This window comes from Bombus terrestris, chromosome 7 (assembly GCF_910591885.1).
Source record: "Bombus terrestris chromosome 7, iyBomTerr1.2, whole genome shotgun sequence".
Taxonomy (NCBI): domain Eukaryota; kingdom Metazoa; phylum Arthropoda; class Insecta; order Hymenoptera; family Apidae; genus Bombus; species Bombus terrestris.
In genome coordinates this window covers 2,057,560-2,078,108 of record NC_063275.1, presented here as the reverse complement: position 1 = coordinate 2,078,108, position 20,549 = coordinate 2,057,560, and the positions used below count along the sequence as shown (strand labels likewise).

Here is a 20,549-nt window from a genome sequence, read left to right as displayed (position 1 = left end):
AATTTAATGATAATTATAAATTCTCTACAACTCTATGTATTTGTAAACAAGTGCAAGTTTTGATCAAGATATTATTGATAGATTATTCGTGTGCAATTGTTAAGTTTATAATGATTAGAATGTAAAATAATTATACACTATCTTAAGTAATTATTAGTTATTTATCAAAATGTTTGTAAAATGTATTAGTGTTGTTGTTTGTACTATTTGTTTTTTATACACCTTTTATATTTTATGTAATTTGACATATTTTTTATCGAATATGCCGAATAAAAATAAAGAAACGATTACTTCGTCAGAAAAGGGTAAATAATAACAACAATAAGAATTAGTAATATTTTAATATTGTCGATTGAACAAACAATAGGGTACATAACAATTTATGTTTGCAATTCATATTTTGTTTTACAAAATTATGTTACAGATGAAGATATAGAGTCTATATTATGGTTGCTAATAATAAACATGTCTCTATTAAGTATTTTCATGTTCCAACATTCACTTATGGCAAGTAATGTTGTCAAACATTTATTTTGCAAATTACATATGGATTATATGGAAAGAAGTATTTATAATGTTACTAGTGCTATGACTCTTCATTTATTATTTAATAAATGGCAAACTATTTCATCCATTGCATTATGGAATGTTAATATTTCTTTTAATAATATTTTGTGGTTTACATTTACTGCTTTACATGTATTGGCTTGGTCAATAATTTATAGTGGATGTTTGATGATGGATATATCTGAATTAGTTGGAATAAAACAAGTATATTACAAGTTTTCATTTAGACCAAGTCCTATGCTAATGAAGTCAAAAGAATTGTTACGTTATTACTCACACATGAGACATCCAAGTTTTACAGGATTTCTTATTATTTTATGGGTATATCCTCATATGACGTAAGGCATATTCAAGATATCAATATTATAGTACTCAAACTGTTTGTAATAGATAAATAACTGGTTTTTAATATTCTATAGATTAGACCGATTATTATTGGCTTTGATACTCTCAATTTACATGACCTTAATGTGGACTATTGATAAGGAAGATTACAATTATCATGCTAATCTTGTGAAGAGAAAACAAAGAGAGTTATTCTGATTTTCACTTATACATACTAGTTTGCTTTATCAACTTTTGTGTTCATTACAATTAAGTTATATATTCAGTCGTTTTAACATTAGTTTAAAAGCTTTATATTGTAAAGTATGTATATAACAAATATAAATATATAGAATTACTTAAATTTATGTTTTTAATTATTACGTCTGAATCATTAATTAGTATATCTGTTATGACATAAGAAATTTAATTTACAATTTCAATCAAAAGAGCCGTTCCTTTTAAAATCCAGTATGATTGTTCTTTTTCAGAAGCGAGTAGAACTGCAACAACAAAATTAGTACTATGTCCAGTTGTGGATAATACACCTGCTCGAACTGCTGTTTTATACAAAGGGCAAACATATCTTGAATCATCTTTTGGTAATTCTAATACTGGATTTATATGTAAAACTGGAAGAGATGGATTCATTTCACCTAAAATAGATCATTTATTTGCCTTTCGTGCATTATATATTATTTAAAGAATAATATTTTCTGAAATTTTTTTCAAATTTTTTACCTATATTTGCGTCTACTAAAAGCATGGATCCAAAATCCCATCTACCAGCATCAATAAATAACCCATGTATTAAAACTCCATCTTCTGGTACTTGTAAGTTTTTATATACCTGTATTACCTAAGATATTATATCAGATATCCGAATGAATCATTCTTTTATTGCATAATATTTAATTGTGGTAAAATATTTATAATGATCAGACCTCCTTTTCAGCCTTTTTGTGCTCTATTTCAATATCTTCTTGATCAAGAACAACTTTGGTAGCAATAAAATCCAACTTTAGGTGGTCTATAGGAATGTTATACTTTCTAGCACATGTTTGTAACATGCCAGTTAAAAATCCTTGTGGAAAGGATAAACCCGAAATCCAAAAAGAAATTGGCTTTATATCAATTAACCAAATCTGTAATGTATAATACTTACTAAACTAGTTATTTTTTATATTTTACAATTTTTTTTTACTTGAATGAAGTCAATCCTTAGCTCTAAGTTCCTTATCCAGCTTCCTAAGGTTTTTAATGATGGATACACATTTACATTATGCCACATTTGTGGTACCTAATTTGTGTAATATATAATAAGTATTATTAATATAATATTAAGAAAAATTTATAAAAATAATTTAAAGATATTAATATGAATTACACCATTAAAAATATTCTTTGACAAAAATTTAATAGGTCGAAAATTATTATAAAACCTGATTATTGACAAGAGCCACAAAGACGTTTTCTAATTCCTCAGACATAACAACGAAACCTTTGATGGCACGTTGTAAATTTTCTATTGATATATGTATCTTCTTTAAAAGTATATTATATCTATCAACCTCGTGAACAAGAACAGTACTTAAGGACGGAAGTCTTCCCATTGAATCTCTCTGTAATAATTTTATAATGATATCTGCTTTATAATTAATAGTAGTATAAAGTGAATACTGTCGATTACTTTCAAGTGCTCTGGGTTGCATTTTGTAATATCTATTTGCAATTGAATTCTATCCTTTATCATGTCAGCAATTTCATATGCTACATCTGAACTAGATTTATCTTGATCTGTGATAGATTCTTGTGGTTGTACTTCCAAAATGGTATTTAGTACAAATTGTGCTTCTTTTAACTAATATAATTATACAAATATTTTAATTTATCACAAGGATGTAAAGCCTTTCCTGTTCCTAACTTGACTGTCTTTGATTACCTGATAAGCAATATTTGCATTTTCGTGCATTCCAAAAATTTCTGGATCATCAATTATAGGAAAAGTTTCTACAAAATCTTGATACTCTTGTAGGGTATCGTAAACAGGACAGTAATACTTCCCAGATGGCGAATAGACATAATCTGTGATCATTTATAATAACAATATATATTAATAGTTATAGATATCGTAAGTTATTTTTAATTACAATTTGTCTTTAAGTTACTCACTGATATCCAAAGATTTAGGAGAAAAGAAAATAGCTAAGATTGTTTTCATACATCTTAAGTCCCAACTGTCTGTAACCCTACCCCCATAAGTAATTTCACCTAAATTGAACATATAGTAAATGTTTAATGTATTTGATCCTTTCTAACAAAAGAAATAAATTTGAAATATGTTTTATACACCTGTAGTGTATATTAATGCATTCCAATGTATACGACCTTGGACACAAAATAATTTCAAATTTAGCAAACAACATTCTCTGTCGCTGTCGTTAAATTCATACAGAATATTCCATCCTAGGGGTCCAAATTTTTTTCGTTCCTGAATAATTGCGTGGAAAAAGCAAATTCCAAATATAATTCGGCGCCAGCTTTCGCCTAAATCTGTACACGAAAAGAAGGAATCCGAAATTCATTTGAATCAAATATATATTTTGCGTTTCGGATATTAATATAAGGAACCCTTTCTTACGATGATGTTCAAAATATTCTTCGTCCAATTCATGCAATGCTCTCTTGATATTGGCCTTCAGTCCTTTTGGCGGCTCATTTGTAACTTTTACGGAATTTTGAAGAACGGAAACTGGAAAAGCATCACTCGGCATCGAACTCAGAAATAATCGAAAGTCATTATGAATTATTCCCTCTGGTTCCTCAGCAATGTTCAATATAAGTTGCTCCATGTTGATCATCCACGATACAGCTAGATGACAATTCTGTAAAAACACCCATCTACCTTCGATGGTGCCTGCTCGTAGATGTCCTTCTGCAATGGGACCTTGGCCTTGACCTAAGGAAATCGAATCACATCTGTCGGAAAAACCCATATCATGTGCGAATTTTTGAAAAGCACTGAAGGGATCTGATCCAGTTGTAAGTATGAAGATCAATGGTATTTTATTTGACGTATCTGCAAATCTGAAAATTTTCGATAAAAAATTCAATCTGTAAAGCGATGTGGAACATACAGCTTCTTTATACGTACAGAAGTTGCAATGTTGCCATAGGTGATTCTACAAATTTTGGCCCTAAATTGTTCGATACGTAGGCTGTGATTGCAAAAATTAATACTTCCTCCTTCAATGATTTTATCAACATTAATTTTTCAATGTCGGTTAATGTCTCATTCCAATTTTGCATAGCGATTGTTTGATTGGTAGGGATTATATTAATTTCCTATAAAAAGGAGGAGTAAAGCTATATTCATAATGGAAATAACAAGCAGAATGTAAAAATGATATATTACCTCCTTAAAATATCCAAGAGTCAACGGAATCTTCTTAAATGCGTCGTTTAAAACATTATTAAATTTCTTAAACGTATTAGCTAAATAATTAATCGAAGTCCACATTTTAGGTGTTAAAGATGGATAATTCGGAATTTCTTCCTATTTGAAACATTTACAAATCAATCGAAAGATATCAGTTACGAGTTACGTAAATAAACCATGCAAGACATAACTTACCACGACAATCCGTGTTGGCCCTCGCAACATAAAATTCCATTGCGCCTGAGACACGATCTGTTCATTAATGTGTACTGCAATATTGAGCATGAAACTAAATATCAACTTGTGTTTCTCAAACAGGCCTCGTGAAACGTTTGTGTAGATAGCTAATGTTATTTCATTCAATAAGGTCTGCAAACGCCTCTGCAAATCAGCCTCTTTTTCGGTAGTTTCAATTACCGTGTTAAATAACTAATAAAATGTCGAAGAATGTTACAATATCGAATTATATATTTGCAGACTCGTAAATATATCGTGCAGTTAATTACTTGACTGAAGTACTTTAACGAAAATTGGTACATGGGATCTATGTTCGCGAGGTTTGCAACTACGAAATACAAGACTGATCCACGATTCGCAACAGATCGATATTTTTCGCGCGCAACTGTGATCTTTTTCTCAGTCGCTTCACTTTCAATTAATCTCGTTGCAATAATCGCAGAAGTTTCTTTACTGTCATTTAAGGTTTCTATTAAGTCTTCATTGTCCAAAATATCGTCGCCTGCACCGTACAACAAAGTCAATATTCTGTCTTCGATACTTTGCAACTGACCTTTGTCCGCATTGATTTTTATTATTAAATCGTTCCTCATTGTTTCCAAGTCTGGTCTTTCGAGACGTACCACATCTCTGCGTAAAGTTTAACGAGGTAGGGAATTTTGAGGTTGAATATACGTGTTACATGATTAAATATGTGTTCTTAGATTAATACTACTAAAAACAGTGTACATACGCAAGTATCTGTTCTTCGAGGCCTGCCATAGTTACGGTGAAGTTAACTATTGTTACTTTAATACAGATCTCTGGTAAATAATGAGGATTCGCTATTTTCGTCGTAATGTATAATTTGAAATTACTGTCATACTCGACGTCTATATCGCCAAATCGTATCAATGTCCTACCACCCTACATAATCGTATCAAATGATATTATTATAATTGTTATCTCGTATTACTTAAACCATTTAAAGATATCTGAATTATTTTAAAGTAGATGATGTATCGTATTTACTAAAATAAAGATTTGTTTGAGTAGGATAGGTTCCAAACTTGGGTCCAATACTTCTCCTACTTCTTGAATTAATACAGGAGTTCCAAGCCTTATGGACGCTTCAAGTATCCTCATTAAATGTGTATCCGTCAGTTTGCATATTTTTAAATTGTTTTCTTGTTCCATGTTCCGTATCCACCTATTTGCCTTAATGCGAATAGAATATTGCTGGGAAACGATTCGAATAACTTAAAACTTATTAGAAAAGTTGCTGCAATTACTTGCTCCTGGGGATCAATCATTAAAGGCCAACGACTAGCTTGCGTTACAAAGATCGCATTTTCTGTGCTAACTTTGTCTCGTGGTAAACCATACGTATTCCAGAGACGAATTTCATAAGCATCGACTAATATTGCAATGAGACTATAGTTCTCTGTAGTTTTAATATCGTAGTCTTTGCAACTGGATAACCAAGTTTGTATTAATTCCTCTCTGTACTCATTTGTAAAAGCACCTAGGTAAGCAAGGGCTCCAGCAGCTACCAATGTGTCGCCAGTCAAGTTGACAATTTGCTTGTCAAAACCCTGAATATTTACAAGATGAAAAGGAAATTGATAATAATTCATCATGTCGTGTTTTCTGAATCCAACATTTTATCGTACACGCGTTAATTCTTCCCATCGAACTCGTTCATCCACCAACGCAGATGTCAATCGGCCGGATCTATTCAATCTTGTTTCCGCTAATTCCATTTCAGCTTCTAATTTATTTAAATTTTCTATCGCTGCATCGTATTGTTTCTGCAACTCCTTGATCTTATTTTCCACCGTAAAGAGTTCTTGCTGTTTCAGGGCAAGAACTTCTTCTATCTGTCGCAATTCTTCTTCAGCTTTGTGCAATCTGTGTAATTAATCATTATTACGATTGCTCGTGTCCCATGCGCTATGAGAATTATCTATTTTGTTTTCTTAACAACTACGAAGAAATAATCTACCTTTGTCGCTTTGGCTCGACCACCCTGTAGATTTTAGCATATCCATCCATTGCTCTCACCCAGATGCACATCGATCTACAAGCTTTACTTTGTCTAGCCACTAAATCTGGTCGAAATTCTGGATGTTGGATATATTCTTGCAACTTTTCTAAAAGTTTATCGCTTATGTCGTCCTTAGGATAAGCCATTAAGCGGTCGAGAAAATGTATGTCACCCAAGACTAATTTTGCGGTTGGCCAATCTGTCCTAAGATAAAAATGCAACGTAACTAGTGATATTACTTACAACGAATCAATAAAACTCACTTTTCACCCAACAGTAAATTTACTGCTTCCATGACAAAACGCACTAGGTGAGGTGGTTTATGGAATACGCGAATTTCATTAATATCACTTTTATTTAAAGCTTCTAATGCCTTCTGAGCTTCTAGTAAAGCCGGCATTGCTGCTTCCAAGTCTTGCCTAGCATCAGCTTCTAAAGCCGCCGTTTCTTCGGCTTTCGCCTGATAAAGATAAAATTATATACTCCATAAATAAGATCATCTATTCGTTAAACTCTCTTTTCTTCATTTGTTACTCGTACTTTTGCTATTTCTTCTTCAGCCATTACGACATACTTCACTTTGTCACATTCGACTTGCTGCTTCGCAAGGATTCTCACCAGGTTCGATACTTCGTCGGTACTTGCTTTGAGCTTTGGGGCAAGAATTATCAATTGTTCCTTCATCACGCCAACCATCTCATTGGTTTCTCGCAGTTTCTATCCAAGTAATTGTATTAATCAATTTAATATCCACTTAGTTGTATTATAAATGTTAGTGAAGTTACATTCTTTCAAGGAAAGCGTTTTAAACATTCGAAGGAATGTGGGATTATATAGTATTTACGTTGAGTCCATTGGCAATTTTACTTTTCAGCAACTCTATTTCTTTCTTCTTCCTTTCTAAAGTCGTTTGAAATAGCTTTAAAAGCTCTAAATAGCTGCTCGGTGTGGTATAATATCTTCGACGCATTTCTATGAAGAATCGAGCTGTTACTTCTTCTACGCTCTATAATTTTACACGATTTTCTTTCAAACCTCATACTTTCCAATGTTATTTTATGGCGAGTCTACTATAATGGCAAACGATACCTCATGGATCAAGACGCACATGATACTAAGGTTAGCAAGCTTTCCCGAATCCTTTGGAACGATTGTGGCCAAAGAACTTTCTGCTACCGATAAAAGGGCATCATCCGGCCACTTAGTAAACCAATCAATGGTGCAACAATTTACCAATGAAGGAAACATACGACAGCGACGCCTATGAAGATAATAAAATATAATCTATATGATAAAAGATTATAAAATATAATCAATGGCTTCGGTAATAAGTAAAGGGGAGAGGGGTCTGTTATCATATACATACAAAGAATAATTGATATTTTAAAGAACAGACCTAAAGGAGTCGCCTATAGGGCTCATACAGATCATTAAGTGAAGTTGATTTCTAACTCTTCCAATGAAATATTGATAAATTGCGTCTCTGTTTCCTTCGTGAATCCCTGCTTGTTTCGCCGCAGGCCTGGTAGCTATGATAACTTTCTCAAGTTCATCTGCTTCGTACAAGTTTGGTACTTCGCCTGAAAAGAATATCTGTCGATGGTTATTACAGATTAAAGTTATTCAAACAATCGAATAACTTTTTTGACGATAATATTATTTGGAACTGTATTAAAGATACCTGTATTAAGTGTATTATTGATGTCTTCTAAAAACTCTTCCAACACAATCTGAGTGTCGGTGAATAAAAACGTTGTATGTTTAGCCTCGGTACCTGGCTCGAAATAAAATCGGCGAAGATCTTCGTGCCATGAATTTTTATCGTACGTACGCGTAACTTCTATTTGATAACATCTTAAAACATTCGACAGTTGTGGTAGGCTCTTTGATCATATTGTTTCGATGGAGATAAGTTGTGTAATTGAATAGTTAATGTTGGTACAAACTTGTAACCATTCAAATGAGATGCTAATCTTGTCAGACTTTGCTTTCCCATTCCACCGACACCGATCAAAAGGCCATTGCCTCTTTCAGAACGAAGAATTCTTGCAAGCCTGCAGATGTGTTCTATAGCATCCATGAAGAAAATAATTCTCATGTCTTTTCCCACAGAGAAACGATAATCTTCCAAGTAATCCTATGATATATATTTAAAGATATGAGTCAAATTGGTATCAGCATGAGCGGAGTATATTAGTAATTACCTCCAAAGTTCTTCTAACTTTTGAAATTTCCGTAAGCTCTTCGTAAATTCGTTGTTCCCTTGCTGCTCCGAAGGACATGAAGTCACCAAATAACAGTATCGGTGGTTTCTCGATAATTTCTTCATCCGGAAGCCGCATCACTTCCATACCGAATGCGTTGATACATATGTTGTTTAGAAGTTTAAAGAAATAGCTCTTATCCTGAACGTTGATCAGTCGGTCGTGGAAAACACGAAGACATTCGTGACTAAAAAGCCTAAAGAATACAAATATTCTTATCTCCTTCTTTTCATTAGAAAATACTAACAGACGTCATGGCTGTTACAGTGTGACGATTATACCTGTACATTTCGATGGGTTGTTTAATGACCGCCGCGTCAACTTGCATGATACCTTGTATACATTTCGACAAATCCCGTAAATTAAAGATGTAATGGCTTTTTTCTGGCGTCGGCAAAAGATCCGTTGCGATTCTTTGATAAACATCGACTGCTGCGTTTACTATTCGATCGCCGATTTGTTTAACAGATTCTACAAAATCTTCCAGAAATCCGTTCACAATTGCCCTAAAAGGAATTCGTTTTATGTCGTGCGTGAAACAATTTTATATGATATAAAGAATTTACTGTTGGGAATGGTTTACTTAAAAATCCCTTTTAGTGAGAGTTCTATAGGGGCTGGGATAAATAGCATGGCAAAATGTCTCACAAATCTCGGTGTTAATGGATTTCTACCTCCTCCAGGAGGAGCACACGCAACAGTGAAAACAACGTCTTCTATATCCTTCCAGAACAACTTCTCTTTATCGTACATACCATGGAAATCTAGTAATTGTCTATGCCATTCGACAATTATGAATAATTTTCTGTCGAAAGAAATGTATCTGGCGTTTAATATAATTAAAGTACCGTAACAGCTCGATCGGTGGTTGGGATCCGTATGTATCTAATTTTGGCATATTGACATCGTCCACAAATACACACACTCTTTTTCCAATGGGTGCTCCCAGCACGGTTCTTTTCCTTCTTTCCAATTTTAGCTCTAAAATCTCTTGCGTTCTGCCACTGCTGGTTTGAGCAGAGAAGATCAAATTGATCGGTACCCAAAGCTGACTGTCTTCCAAATTATTTAAAACGACTTTCGTTATTACCGATTTACCAACTCCTATAAATTATTTCTTTAACTAGAGTTACGAATCATCTAAAAGAGAAAGTATAAAGGTCGTTAGATTTTGCTAACCAGTATCTCCGGTAAAGAATACCGGTTTATTTATTCCGACTAATTTCTTCATTAAGTAACCAAATCGTACAGTATCGACAGTTGGTACTAGAATATCGAAAAATGGCACTTCACTGTCGTATATAAATTCTGGCATAATATCAGTCCAAGAATCCAATCGATGTTGTTGTACGTTTACATAAATCTCCCATAAATCTATCGACGGCAAACTGCATATCGAAAGAAAACAGGAGAATAGTACGCTATTATATGTACAGAAACAAAAGAATACAAAGGCTATTTAATTTTGGGATCGTACAATGTATCTTCGTCATCTTCAAATTGTTTTCTCACAAAAGCTTCGAACACGCCCCGAGAGGCATCGTTGACGTTACCGCCAACGGCCCAAAGGTAGGCAAAGACGAATGACTGAGCTAGAAACGTTCTAATTCGCGCCTTTTCCGTAGTTCTTTCTATCGCATCTGGTTCGTTTAAAATATATTCCAATATCGAACAAGTCATACTTGCTTTACTAATATCAACCTATTGGTAGATGGAACGATTATGTTGGAAAAATGATGTCTCGATCGTTGTGTAAGACGAGACAAATTGTATACCTGTAGAATTGGGCAGACACAATTTTTCCTGCAGAATATCAGTCCTTCTTCGAAATATTTTCCGAAGAGTTCGATGATCTGCAATCGATGTTCGTTTTTTACGAGGACATCAGGAAGTGTGTCTAACCATGATTTCACGTAAGGCATCCACTTTAACTCTGTAGGATCGACATACACCATTCCTTAAAATATAAGAATTAAAAGTTAAAACACGTAAACGTAAAATCGCTGATTAAATAAATGATAGAATGCTGGTCTTCGAACCACAACGACTGACGGTAGCAGGCGATGCCTGGGCAAGATCCATAACTTCGAATAACATACGCATATAAGGAGTGAATTTAATTCTTTCAGAGTTAGCCAGACACAACATTTTATTATCATCTAACACCGTGTTCATATTTTCTATCCATACGGCATCGACGGGTCCATCGCACACAATCCATTGATGGTCTTCCGTGGTAAACTGAACAATGAAAATGAGATTTGTTAAATTTTAGTAAAAGCATTGCTTTGCTTTTGCTCGGGTCAAGATTCCTACTAACGGAACATGCGTGACGAACTGTAAAGCCGATTAAACCATCTTGCCATTCGTTGGTCATTATATCTACTTTTCCATATAGTTCACCGATCGTAACTGCTTTCGGATTGATCAGATACACGTGAACTGGCTGATAACACGGTCCAGGTATAGCCATTTCGTACAGTCGACTGTAAGTATTTGCAAGAGTCTGAAATAAAGAGCTGTTATTTAATAGCTCTTGCGTTTGTTAAAAAAGTGATATATAATATAACGAAATAAAAATAATATCTTGACAAAAATTACACCATTTACAATATAAAGGAGCGCACTATTATTCAACCTACTCTCAGAACTGTCGTTTTTCCAGAGCCAGTTGGACCAACCAACATCACTCCATGTCTCACTTGCAAACATTCATGCAGTTGAGTAATTTTCTTCAAAATGCAAGCTTCTGGCTGTAAACCGGCTTCTTTCATTATCTATAAGAATTATGTTATGTAGTTTGGGGCTTGTTATATGGATGCGATTAAAAATATCATTAATTATAAATTACTTCGATAGCTGTGTCCCGTAGGATACCGTATTCTTCCTCTGGAATTTCAATGCCTGGAAAGAGATCTCCTACGATACCTTCGAACAGTTCAGCGTCATCGCGTAGAAACTTTGGTATATTGCTCTCGCGCAAGGCTCTAATTAAAACAACGTCCTCTGGTTTATCAGGATTATTTCGTTTAAGACTACCTGCCATTACCAATACGCTTTTTACAGCCCTTTAGAAATGGGGAAATAATTGGATGTTAATCGATACTAAACAACATACAGCCATTGAAATTGCAACAACATTAATAGATACCTCATTCCGAAATCATAATGATCCTGCTGGGAAAGTTGTTCGCTGCTAAGTGTATACATCAGAGTCATTTTTTGCGATAACGATTTTGACGATTCGAATCCTTCTGAATATAGCGTAACTTCAGCGATAAGTTCTACGAAAAGACACTAATTTAGTATCGTTTAAAAATATCTAGATCAACGGGAGTTTACTATATTACTGCTATAATCGTACTATAGTCTGGAACCATCATAGCGAATGGTCGGAACAGTGCTTTTAAATTGTCTGGTAATTCCGTACGACCAGCATATCCTGGATTCATAGTGATGAAAGTTGCGCAAGACATCACCAATTTGATCATTCTCCCTTCGAACATGAATCTAAAAGGCAGAAGGACATTTAGATTTATTTAAACATTATAGCTGAAACAACTTACTCGTTGGCTCTAGCAATTTTAGCATTTCTGATAGTAATTAGTTGCTGAGCTATCACGGAAAGCACTTCTATATCTATTCTATTAAATTCGTCGAAACAGCACCAGGCTCCAGAAGTTGCCAGACCAGAAAAGAATCTACCCATCATCTGTGGCACGCAATTTTCCCGTTGTAATTGTCTTTAGTTGTATCAATTTTCAAGCGACTGCCACGAAAATGTATAAGCGATAATATTTGGCGTACTCTGTAATCGAGTCCTTCCGAACAATTGAACACAACGCACTGAACAGCAACTGCTTTGGCTAAATCCTTCGTCGTTTCCGTTTTCCCAGTACCTGCAGGTCCTGCAGGAGCACCACCTATTGAATAATATTTGTAAATACGTATGCTCAGTTTTTTGAAAAGATAGCGTGCAATTCTGCTTTAATATTCATTAATACCTAAATCCAACTGAAGAGCGCCCATAAGGCACAAATAACATTTATCCGTTAGAGGAGTTATGACAAGCCTCTTTTGAGCACCGAGATATTCATACCCGTAAAGATATTTAGAGTTACTCATACGTGTTAAACAATTGTCGAGTTCTTCATCCCAGTAATAACGTAACGCTTTTAGCCAATCAAAGCTCGTACTGTAATATAAGTAATCGGTCCTTGGAAAATGGTTCTAACATATGGTACTTTGAATTAAAAAATTGTTACGTTCCAATTTTCACCTTGACATTACTCTATTCTCAACCAAAGTCGTAACGATGTCTCTGGCGTGCACATCAATCGTTATCAAATTAATTATAACATCGCGTATCAGTTGTGGCAATTCTTTCCTTACCATTGTCGCCAATTCATTTAAATCCTATAATATAGGAAAAGGAGAGGTTGTCTCGTAGAAATTTTTAGTATAAATTTTACAGAGACACATAGGTATACTGAACTGCGAAACATTTCTGTTCGAACGCTTTCATCTTCTCAATCACATTCTCGGTAGAATCTAAGATAATGTGGATATCTCGGGTCCAGAATATTTGGCATACAGCGAGGATTATCTGGGGAAGGTAAGAAGAAAACAAGTACATAATTTTATTAATCATATTTTATTTTATTTTACGCCTTACTTTTATTTTCAGTAAGAAGTTTGTGTCGTAAAAAATATTTCGAAGCAAGACTTATTGTAAATTACTGTAGAAATAAAGCATGTAACCTGAGAAGGATGCATATACAGGAATTGCTCTCGCCCTTTCTCAGCCAAATCTTTTATTCCCTCTTTCATTCTTCTCCTTAATATCGAAAACATAGCTTCCTCGACTCGACCTAGCCAATCTTCGACATTACCTCTTGCTCTCAAACCTTTTCCAAGAGAAACTTTTTCACCTTCCGGTGAGATCATAGCAACTATATCTGTCGTTAATACTATTTCACCGGATTCATTTTCTTTCATTGCAAATTCCAGTCTGTATATCGCATCAAAGCATTTCTGCAAATGTCTTTGTACCGCATGCGGATTCTTTGTCTACCGTGCAATAGTTGATAGTTTAGTAAACGTTTCAATGTGAAACATAATGTTGATTAATACTTTTAACTTTTCCCTCGTTTCATCGATACCTGAGCTAAAATTTCTAAAAGTTCGTCATTCGATAAGAAGAAGAATCTTGGGAACGCTACCCGTTTCGTCTCAAGATATGCTTCCAAACATTTCATTACTTCGTCTAACATTCGGTTATTCTCCTCAAATTGTTCTAATAATCCTGGTTGTGTGCAAGCTGGCATAGCCAAAGGCGCCTAAAAATGTTCTATGTCGCAATCAAACGTTATCAATAGAATTAATGATATTAGCGGCAAACCTTATGAGTCCGTCTCATAAGATCTTTCCAAAACCTGTCAACCTCGATAAAAAGTTTTGCTTCCATAGGTAACTGTCGCTGAATGTCCGGAGCTGAAAATATTGCTTCCAGATACAACCATTGCTGTTGCAAGTATTGCCACGCTTCCTACAGCAAACATATCTCATGAATTAGCCAGATACCTGAAAATTCTATCATATTTAAAAAGATATTCGTACCAAGGTAACCATAAATAAATCCAATTTTTCTACCCACTCTTCGACCACAGGTCGAATGGGACCGACATGACGAGATGCGTTGATAGTTTGTAAATTAATGTTACTTTCGTCCATTGCGGTCTGAATTTCTTCGAGACTACCTATGATGAAAACATCTTTTCCCTCTCTGTAGGGTACAATAATAAATTTAAGATCTTCCCATGTATCTATGACTTTCTTTAACATATTTTCTAAGTTAGCTTCGGAGCTTGCCGCGGCAGCAATTTCCATTAATTCCTGAGGTTTCAAGAAAGCACCGAGCTCTTTCATTCGAGTCCAAGTTTTCTTCTCATCGGGTTTGAAAGTATAGTTCAATATTTCCTCAATCTTCTCCCAATGTCTATCTTTTAAGTCTGGATTTCTCAAGTAACCAAGAATCGGTAACTTATTTCTTATTAATTCAACATTCTCCTTCAAGTTCGGTACAATTTTATTCGGTGGTAAGCCTCTCTCTAACTGAATTATGTGTTTCATGGTACGCATTGTAACCGCAGTGATCTCTTCCACGTCTAAGGTATCGAACTCGGCGGTATACCATTCATGAATAGCATATTCCCAAGAAGTTAAGCTTTCCCATAACAAAGTACGTAACTTCAATTCGTTCATTACTTGGTCTAAACTGTCGAACCTCGTTTGTTCGAGCTTTTTGAGATGAAAAAAAAATAAAACATTATCAATTGTATAAAGTATTCCACTACAGGAAGCTAATAAAATTTTGTAACTTGACGCGGCACCTTGAATGTCCTTTGATGGGCACGGTATTCTTCCGCCTTAGTTGCACAGGCAGCTAATCGTTTATCGAGTTCTTTCAGAGTATTCAAACAGGCGTCAACGTCGCTTTCATAATCCAATAGCCAAGGTTGCTGTAAAAGCGATAAAATAGATAATGGTAAAACAGAGATTGCGAAAGATATGTTTGGTCAGATCGTACCATTATTTCATCATGAATTTCTGATATTTCTTCGTTCAATGCTGTGATATCCTTCTGAAGTTGAGCATCGAATTTGTTTATTAGCTTTGGCCTCTCTTCTAATCTATTTTCTACGACTAATCGCAAACTAGTAAAATGACTTCCAATACCCTGTTTTCGTAAATACAAAGTTCTTCTTAATGTTACATATTTATAAGAGGATTGTAAAATCATTCGGCCGTTACCAAATAATTAGCCATGTCCATCGACGGTATAGGAAAAGCAAATTCTTCCATTGTATCGTACAGCTCTTTCACGTAATCCAACTGAGATTCCATGTCATCTACACTTTGTTGAGCTTGGTCTACAAACTTTATGTATGCAACATATTCTTCGGTCGTCACAGGAACTGTTTCCAAATAATTGATAGCGTCAATCGCTTGCGTTAATAAAGCGTCAACTCGACTTTTTCCTAGTCTAATAGCGTCTGTTAGAACCAATACCATATACTGTACAATGACATAAAAATATCTTCTTTACATTTACCCAGGCATAACAGCTTCGATAACGCTTAATTTCCCTCTGGGAGCAGTTTCAGCAGCGCCTTTAAATCGTTCGAGTTGAATGAAAAAGAGACCGAATGGCTGAAAATCGACTACACTATTGATCAGATCTACTTCTTTCTTGTAACGAATGCTCCATTCTCGAAATAATTTAACATCTCGATTGTCTCGGATAATATCTTCGTCAAACGTCATGTCTTCGTAATAAAACTGTTTGATCCGATTGAATCGTTGGCAATAACGTTTTATCGCGGTTAAATTCTTCTCAAAAATTTCCTTCAATTCTCTCTTGAAAGCTAGCGTGATCGGATCTTGTTCCAAGACTTTCTGAACTTCTGGAGGGTAACCGCAGATACGCTCTTCTATCTTATGATTGATCATGGGCCTCGAATAAATAATACGATATATAAATATAAATAAATATAAATATAATATAAATACGAATATATAAAATACGTATATAAGTATATATATAAATACGAAATATAAAACCTTACGATTTGATGAAACTATTTCATAAATTACTTCTATAAAAGTTGGCGTTTGTACCTCGTGAAAGAATGGAAGAAGGGATCGGACAGCAAAGGTTTAATAGCATATAAGTTCTCCTCCCACATAGTTTGTATAGTTCTTATTACGAAAAGGAAAATACTTTCGGACGGATCCATTATAATTTCTGAAGTTGGTAAAATAAGCAAATCCACGACCCAATATGGCAACTAAAAAACAGTCTTTTTAAGTACTTACATGTTACTCTTAATAAACTATCATGTTTTATACCTGAATACGATGCGATGGTGGGCGATTTTCTTTTAATGGAAGATCAATTATATCGTTATCTATCGATTCGTCATTCGGTAAAAATTCCGTATAAATCTTTAGGAGTTGTATAAATCCTCGATAAGTATTTGATAAAAGATTGTGCATCATATTTGTTTGCATATAATCGACCAAATGAATGAAGCTGAATAATAAAATAGTTTTTGTCATCGCCAAAATTTATTTTCCATATATATATGTACGAAGGATAAAATATTCATAAAAACTTTAATATCATTTTTAAACAACGGCTTACCAAGACAACCTGTAACACTTTTCTCTCTTTCGTGCTTGTTCGATGTAACTCATTTTAAGAATACCATCCTTCGGCATTTTGAATTTCGCAACGCCGAATTCACCTATTACGCCAGCAAATTATATAAGATTACAAAATACATTCTAGGTGATGGGAAAAAATATAAAACATCTACATGCTCCTTCCAAAATATTACCAAGTTTTCCATATGCAGTTTGTTCTATCGTTATATTGGAATCATCGGGAGTATATCCAGCCTTTAATAAAGCACTGAGGCAAGCATTATTTACAATATCTATTGCTAATCTTCTAAACTCATCTAACTTATTTCTAAGCAGTTCTAGTTTTGTAAACTGCAAATAAATATTTTAAAGATTATATGATATTTATTGCAGATACACGCATACGTATACATATATCAGGATGGCTTTTGTCTTCGATATTAACGTTTTCTATCTGTATAAAATCTTATCTGTTCAAAATAATCAATCATCTATACCTAATACCATCCTAGTGTATATGATACTTTTTTTAAAGAAATCTTTTTTTAAAACGGCCGATACGTACCTGTTTTTCTACAAAATAAAAAAGTAAAATCTTCTCAAGAATAGAGTTGTCAAAGAAACTCGAGTCAAGGAAAACCGAGCACATTGATTTAATTTCTAACAGTGCCCTACTAAGGATCGAGTCCGATACAAACAGATTTTCCTTTAAATAATTCTTTGCCATAACGAATTTCTTATAACTAACTGACTTTTTCCAAACGTACAAAGCTTTCCACATTCGGAACATAACGAATGTCCTTATCTGGAAATATAAATCGTAAAAATATCGAAAAATGAGAGAAACGTTCGATTATAGAAGAAATAAAAAAGATTCGGAAGACAAACGCATACTTTCAATAATTTTAAGTAAAAGATGTATTCCCTTTCCCAATGTTCGATAGGAGTAAAACTCATTTCGTCTGGACTATACTGAGTTACACCACTGGCACTGATGGTCATATAAGTTTTACCTACATCCTTATACTGAACAACCCTAAAAATTATTATCGGGAATTATCCACGCGTTCTTGAAAGTTTCCCGTCGCCATAAACGCAAAAGAGCTATTCACTTTAAAGCGTAAGGCGTAAAATATTTCGACGATCGACCCACAGCGTAAATCATATAAAAAAATCCTACTTTGGGATCCTCTCGTAATTGTCGAATTAACTCTAACTGATCGATAAACCTAGGAGCATCAAAATCTGTTTGCTTTTTATATTTTTGAAAAGCCCACGAAATTCTTTCCTTTGATTCGACGCCTATTTCGCAAGAAATGGCCAATTAATAGAAATATTCGTTGAAAATACAGTTAGCAGACAAGCCATAAAATTTGTAATGCAACTTATGCCTGTGTCCGAGGTGACGTCCTTTGTCAGTACCTTCTTCTCTTCTACTTTTGTTAACGAAATACGCGGTTTGTGGATCTGTTTCCTAATTTTTTCTTGTTGCGCGCTAAAACCGGTCTATAGAAATATTGTACATAAATATTTACTAATAACAATCAACTAAATATAAAGACTTATATAAATCCTTACCAGCGGTTCTCGGATTTCCGGTTTGTACTCGATCTTTTCGAGCAACTTCTTATGTGGTATAAAAAACGGAATTTCATCTTTCCTTCTGTATAAAAATTTCCGCAAAATATATCTTATTATATAGAGTAACAAATTCTCATAAAATTTCAGTTTAGTTTCAAATATTCATACAATACTCATTACGTTTTGTAACTACGTGGAGGTTGTCGACACAATTTAAAAGGTAACTTATTCGCAGTAGACTGGAACACGGTAAACAATCCAGAATTCCTCTCCGATTCTTTAAACGAGGAAACATCTCGCATATTTTCTTCGCTTGATTTACGTTTATCGTTTCTATCCATATTTTTACACGCTAGCAAAAATCATAGTTGAAACGTCTGACTTCTCATCGTTCACGTATCGATTAAACAATGAAAACTAAATAAGAGGAAATATCCAACTCCGTCTATTTTCACGTTTATGTTGCAATCGTATATATTTTCGCAGTAATGGTATCATAACTTATCAATACTAGAAAATATTAGCTTTATTGACTGTTACATTTATCGTACATAGTAGGGCTTAAGTATAAATTAACTATTTATTAAATATACAAATCTAACAAGGCTTTCCTCCTTCTTCTTAATACAGATGACACTGAAATTATTTTTATTATTTCTTAAAACACAATATTAATTACTTCCGTTAAGATGTAATAAAAAAGTATATCAAGTTTTAATTAATGGATGATTCATACTATGTGATATGTTCTCGTTAATGTAACGTCATGGAAAAGAATCGTTTCACGTCTACTGATCTTATTGACTTGGGCGAACACGTTATATTACGTTAAGTACGTCGGCGGTTACGTTAAATACAGCACCAACTTATCGCTATAAATACTAGAGGATACAACAAAATTTCTATATTTTTTCAAGGTCAGTATTCCAACTCACGTGACATAAAATCGTATATGTGTAAGATACACGGTCTATATCTATGCTTGTCATTAACGGTGACGAAGGTTTATCTATATAAACATTACGAACTTCTTATTATTGACATTACATTACATTTATAGTTCTTACATGAATGTAAAATGAATATTTGACAAATTTTTTATATCGGAGGAACGTATACGTTAAATACTTCGAAAATGTATCGTTATTTTCACAGGTAGTGACAAAATCGTACATTTCATCGAAACAAATTTAAAGAGTACATAAAAAAGAAGTCGAAAATACGAAACAAAATTTCTTCGTATGACGATACTTCGTTTCTGAGAAAATGTACTTTAAAAATTTGTCAAATACATTTGAACTTGATTTAAATCGACTCGATACGAGGAAACAACCACCAGGAGAATATTCTACGTGCGAAAATCGATCAAAAATGTAAAATATTTTCTTGCTTAAGGCCCCGTTTTCAAGAAAATAAGATTTGAACATATTTGATTACGAATTGGCCTAATATAGGAAAATGTAGTATCCTGTGAAAAAATTTTACTTTACCTTCTTGATTCTCACATGTAGTTTAAACTTCTGATCATCTACTCTTGTTCAGTCCGGAATTAGGCAAATTTAAATATACTTATCAAATTTTCAATCTCGTTCTTCGCGTAAACAGAGCCACGGATGGAGAAACGTAATATTAAATTATTTTCTTGTTTATTTATGCAGAATCACTTCTTACCCGGTCGTACTACGATTTCTATCCCACCCTGTATATAGCATACCCTGCAATAAATTTTTTACTTTAAAACCTTCAAGTATAGATCTGCCATCTTTTTATTACGTCACTGCAAATTTATGTTAACTTTCTATGAATTTTAAATAACATATCGTTAATTATCAGAATAAAACATGAATTCATAACTTCATTATTATGAAAAAGAACTATGGAAAACTAATATTGAAATATATGT

At 33.9% G+C, this 20,549-nt stretch overlaps 2 protein-coding genes across 4 annotated transcripts; one reads left to right on the top strand and one right to left on the bottom strand.

The window, feature by feature from the left end:
* Nucleotides 1-11: 11 nt before the first annotated feature.
* LOC100651641 (nurim homolog) lies at nucleotides 12-2,076 on the top strand. Of its 3 annotated transcripts, none has more exons than XM_020863566.2 (5): nucleotides 12-305; nucleotides 425-905; nucleotides 987-1,215; nucleotides 1,383-1,493; nucleotides 1,847-2,076. In XM_020863566.2, the coding sequence occupies exons 1-3, from the start codon at nucleotides 170-172 to the stop codon at nucleotides 1,108-1,110; spliced, it is 741 nt and encodes a 246-aa protein (XP_020719225.1). In that variant the 5' UTR covers nucleotides 12-169; the 3' UTR covers nucleotides 1,111-1,215; nucleotides 1,383-1,493; nucleotides 1,847-2,076. The 3 variants fall into 3 exon arrangements, with proteins under 3 accessions (XP_020719225.1, XP_048263312.1, XP_003396463.1); XM_048407355.1 differs by having other exon boundaries at nucleotides 1,383-1,725; XM_003396415.4 differs by having other exon boundaries at nucleotides 1,383-2,076.
* On the bottom strand, nucleotides 1,247-20,477 carry LOC100647147 (dynein axonemal heavy chain 6). Its single transcript, XM_048407356.1, has 62 exons — nucleotides 18,827-20,477; nucleotides 18,644-18,728; nucleotides 18,457-18,571; nucleotides 18,178-18,367; nucleotides 17,960-18,101; nucleotides 17,631-17,870; nucleotides 17,260-17,416; nucleotides 17,064-17,166; nucleotides 16,769-16,952; nucleotides 16,538-16,707; nucleotides 15,972-16,373; nucleotides 15,671-15,902; nucleotides 15,447-15,596; nucleotides 15,250-15,378; nucleotides 14,477-15,157; nucleotides 14,259-14,405; nucleotides 14,020-14,196; nucleotides 13,619-13,927; nucleotides 13,353-13,463; nucleotides 13,137-13,273; nucleotides 12,862-13,052; nucleotides 12,665-12,780; nucleotides 12,424-12,569; nucleotides 12,222-12,367; nucleotides 12,009-12,141; nucleotides 11,709-11,925; nucleotides 11,500-11,634; nucleotides 11,178-11,363; nucleotides 10,897-11,098; nucleotides 10,633-10,814; nucleotides 10,335-10,558; nucleotides 10,037-10,245; nucleotides 9,706-9,961; nucleotides 9,441-9,632; nucleotides 9,139-9,363; nucleotides 8,798-9,053; nucleotides 8,540-8,730; nucleotides 8,275-8,447; nucleotides 7,990-8,173; nucleotides 7,683-7,854; nucleotides 7,438-7,599; nucleotides 7,134-7,310; nucleotides 6,857-7,053; nucleotides 6,552-6,797; nucleotides 6,220-6,457; nucleotides 5,839-6,141; nucleotides 5,579-5,764; nucleotides 5,301-5,473; nucleotides 4,837-5,197; nucleotides 4,526-4,759; nucleotides 4,307-4,447; nucleotides 4,046-4,236; nucleotides 3,533-3,978; nucleotides 3,244-3,444; nucleotides 3,064-3,162; nucleotides 2,834-2,976; nucleotides 2,582-2,752; nucleotides 2,334-2,513; nucleotides 2,096-2,191; nucleotides 1,836-2,036; nucleotides 1,633-1,750; nucleotides 1,247-1,547 (listed from the first exon to the last, which is right to left on the bottom strand). Exons 1-62 carry the CDS (start codon nucleotides 18,985-18,987, stop codon nucleotides 1,318-1,320), a joined length of 12,252 nt encoding a protein of 4,083 aa, XP_048263313.1. The 5' UTR covers nucleotides 18,988-20,477; the 3' UTR covers nucleotides 1,247-1,317.
* Between the last annotated feature and the right edge of the window lie 72 nt (nucleotides 20,478-20,549).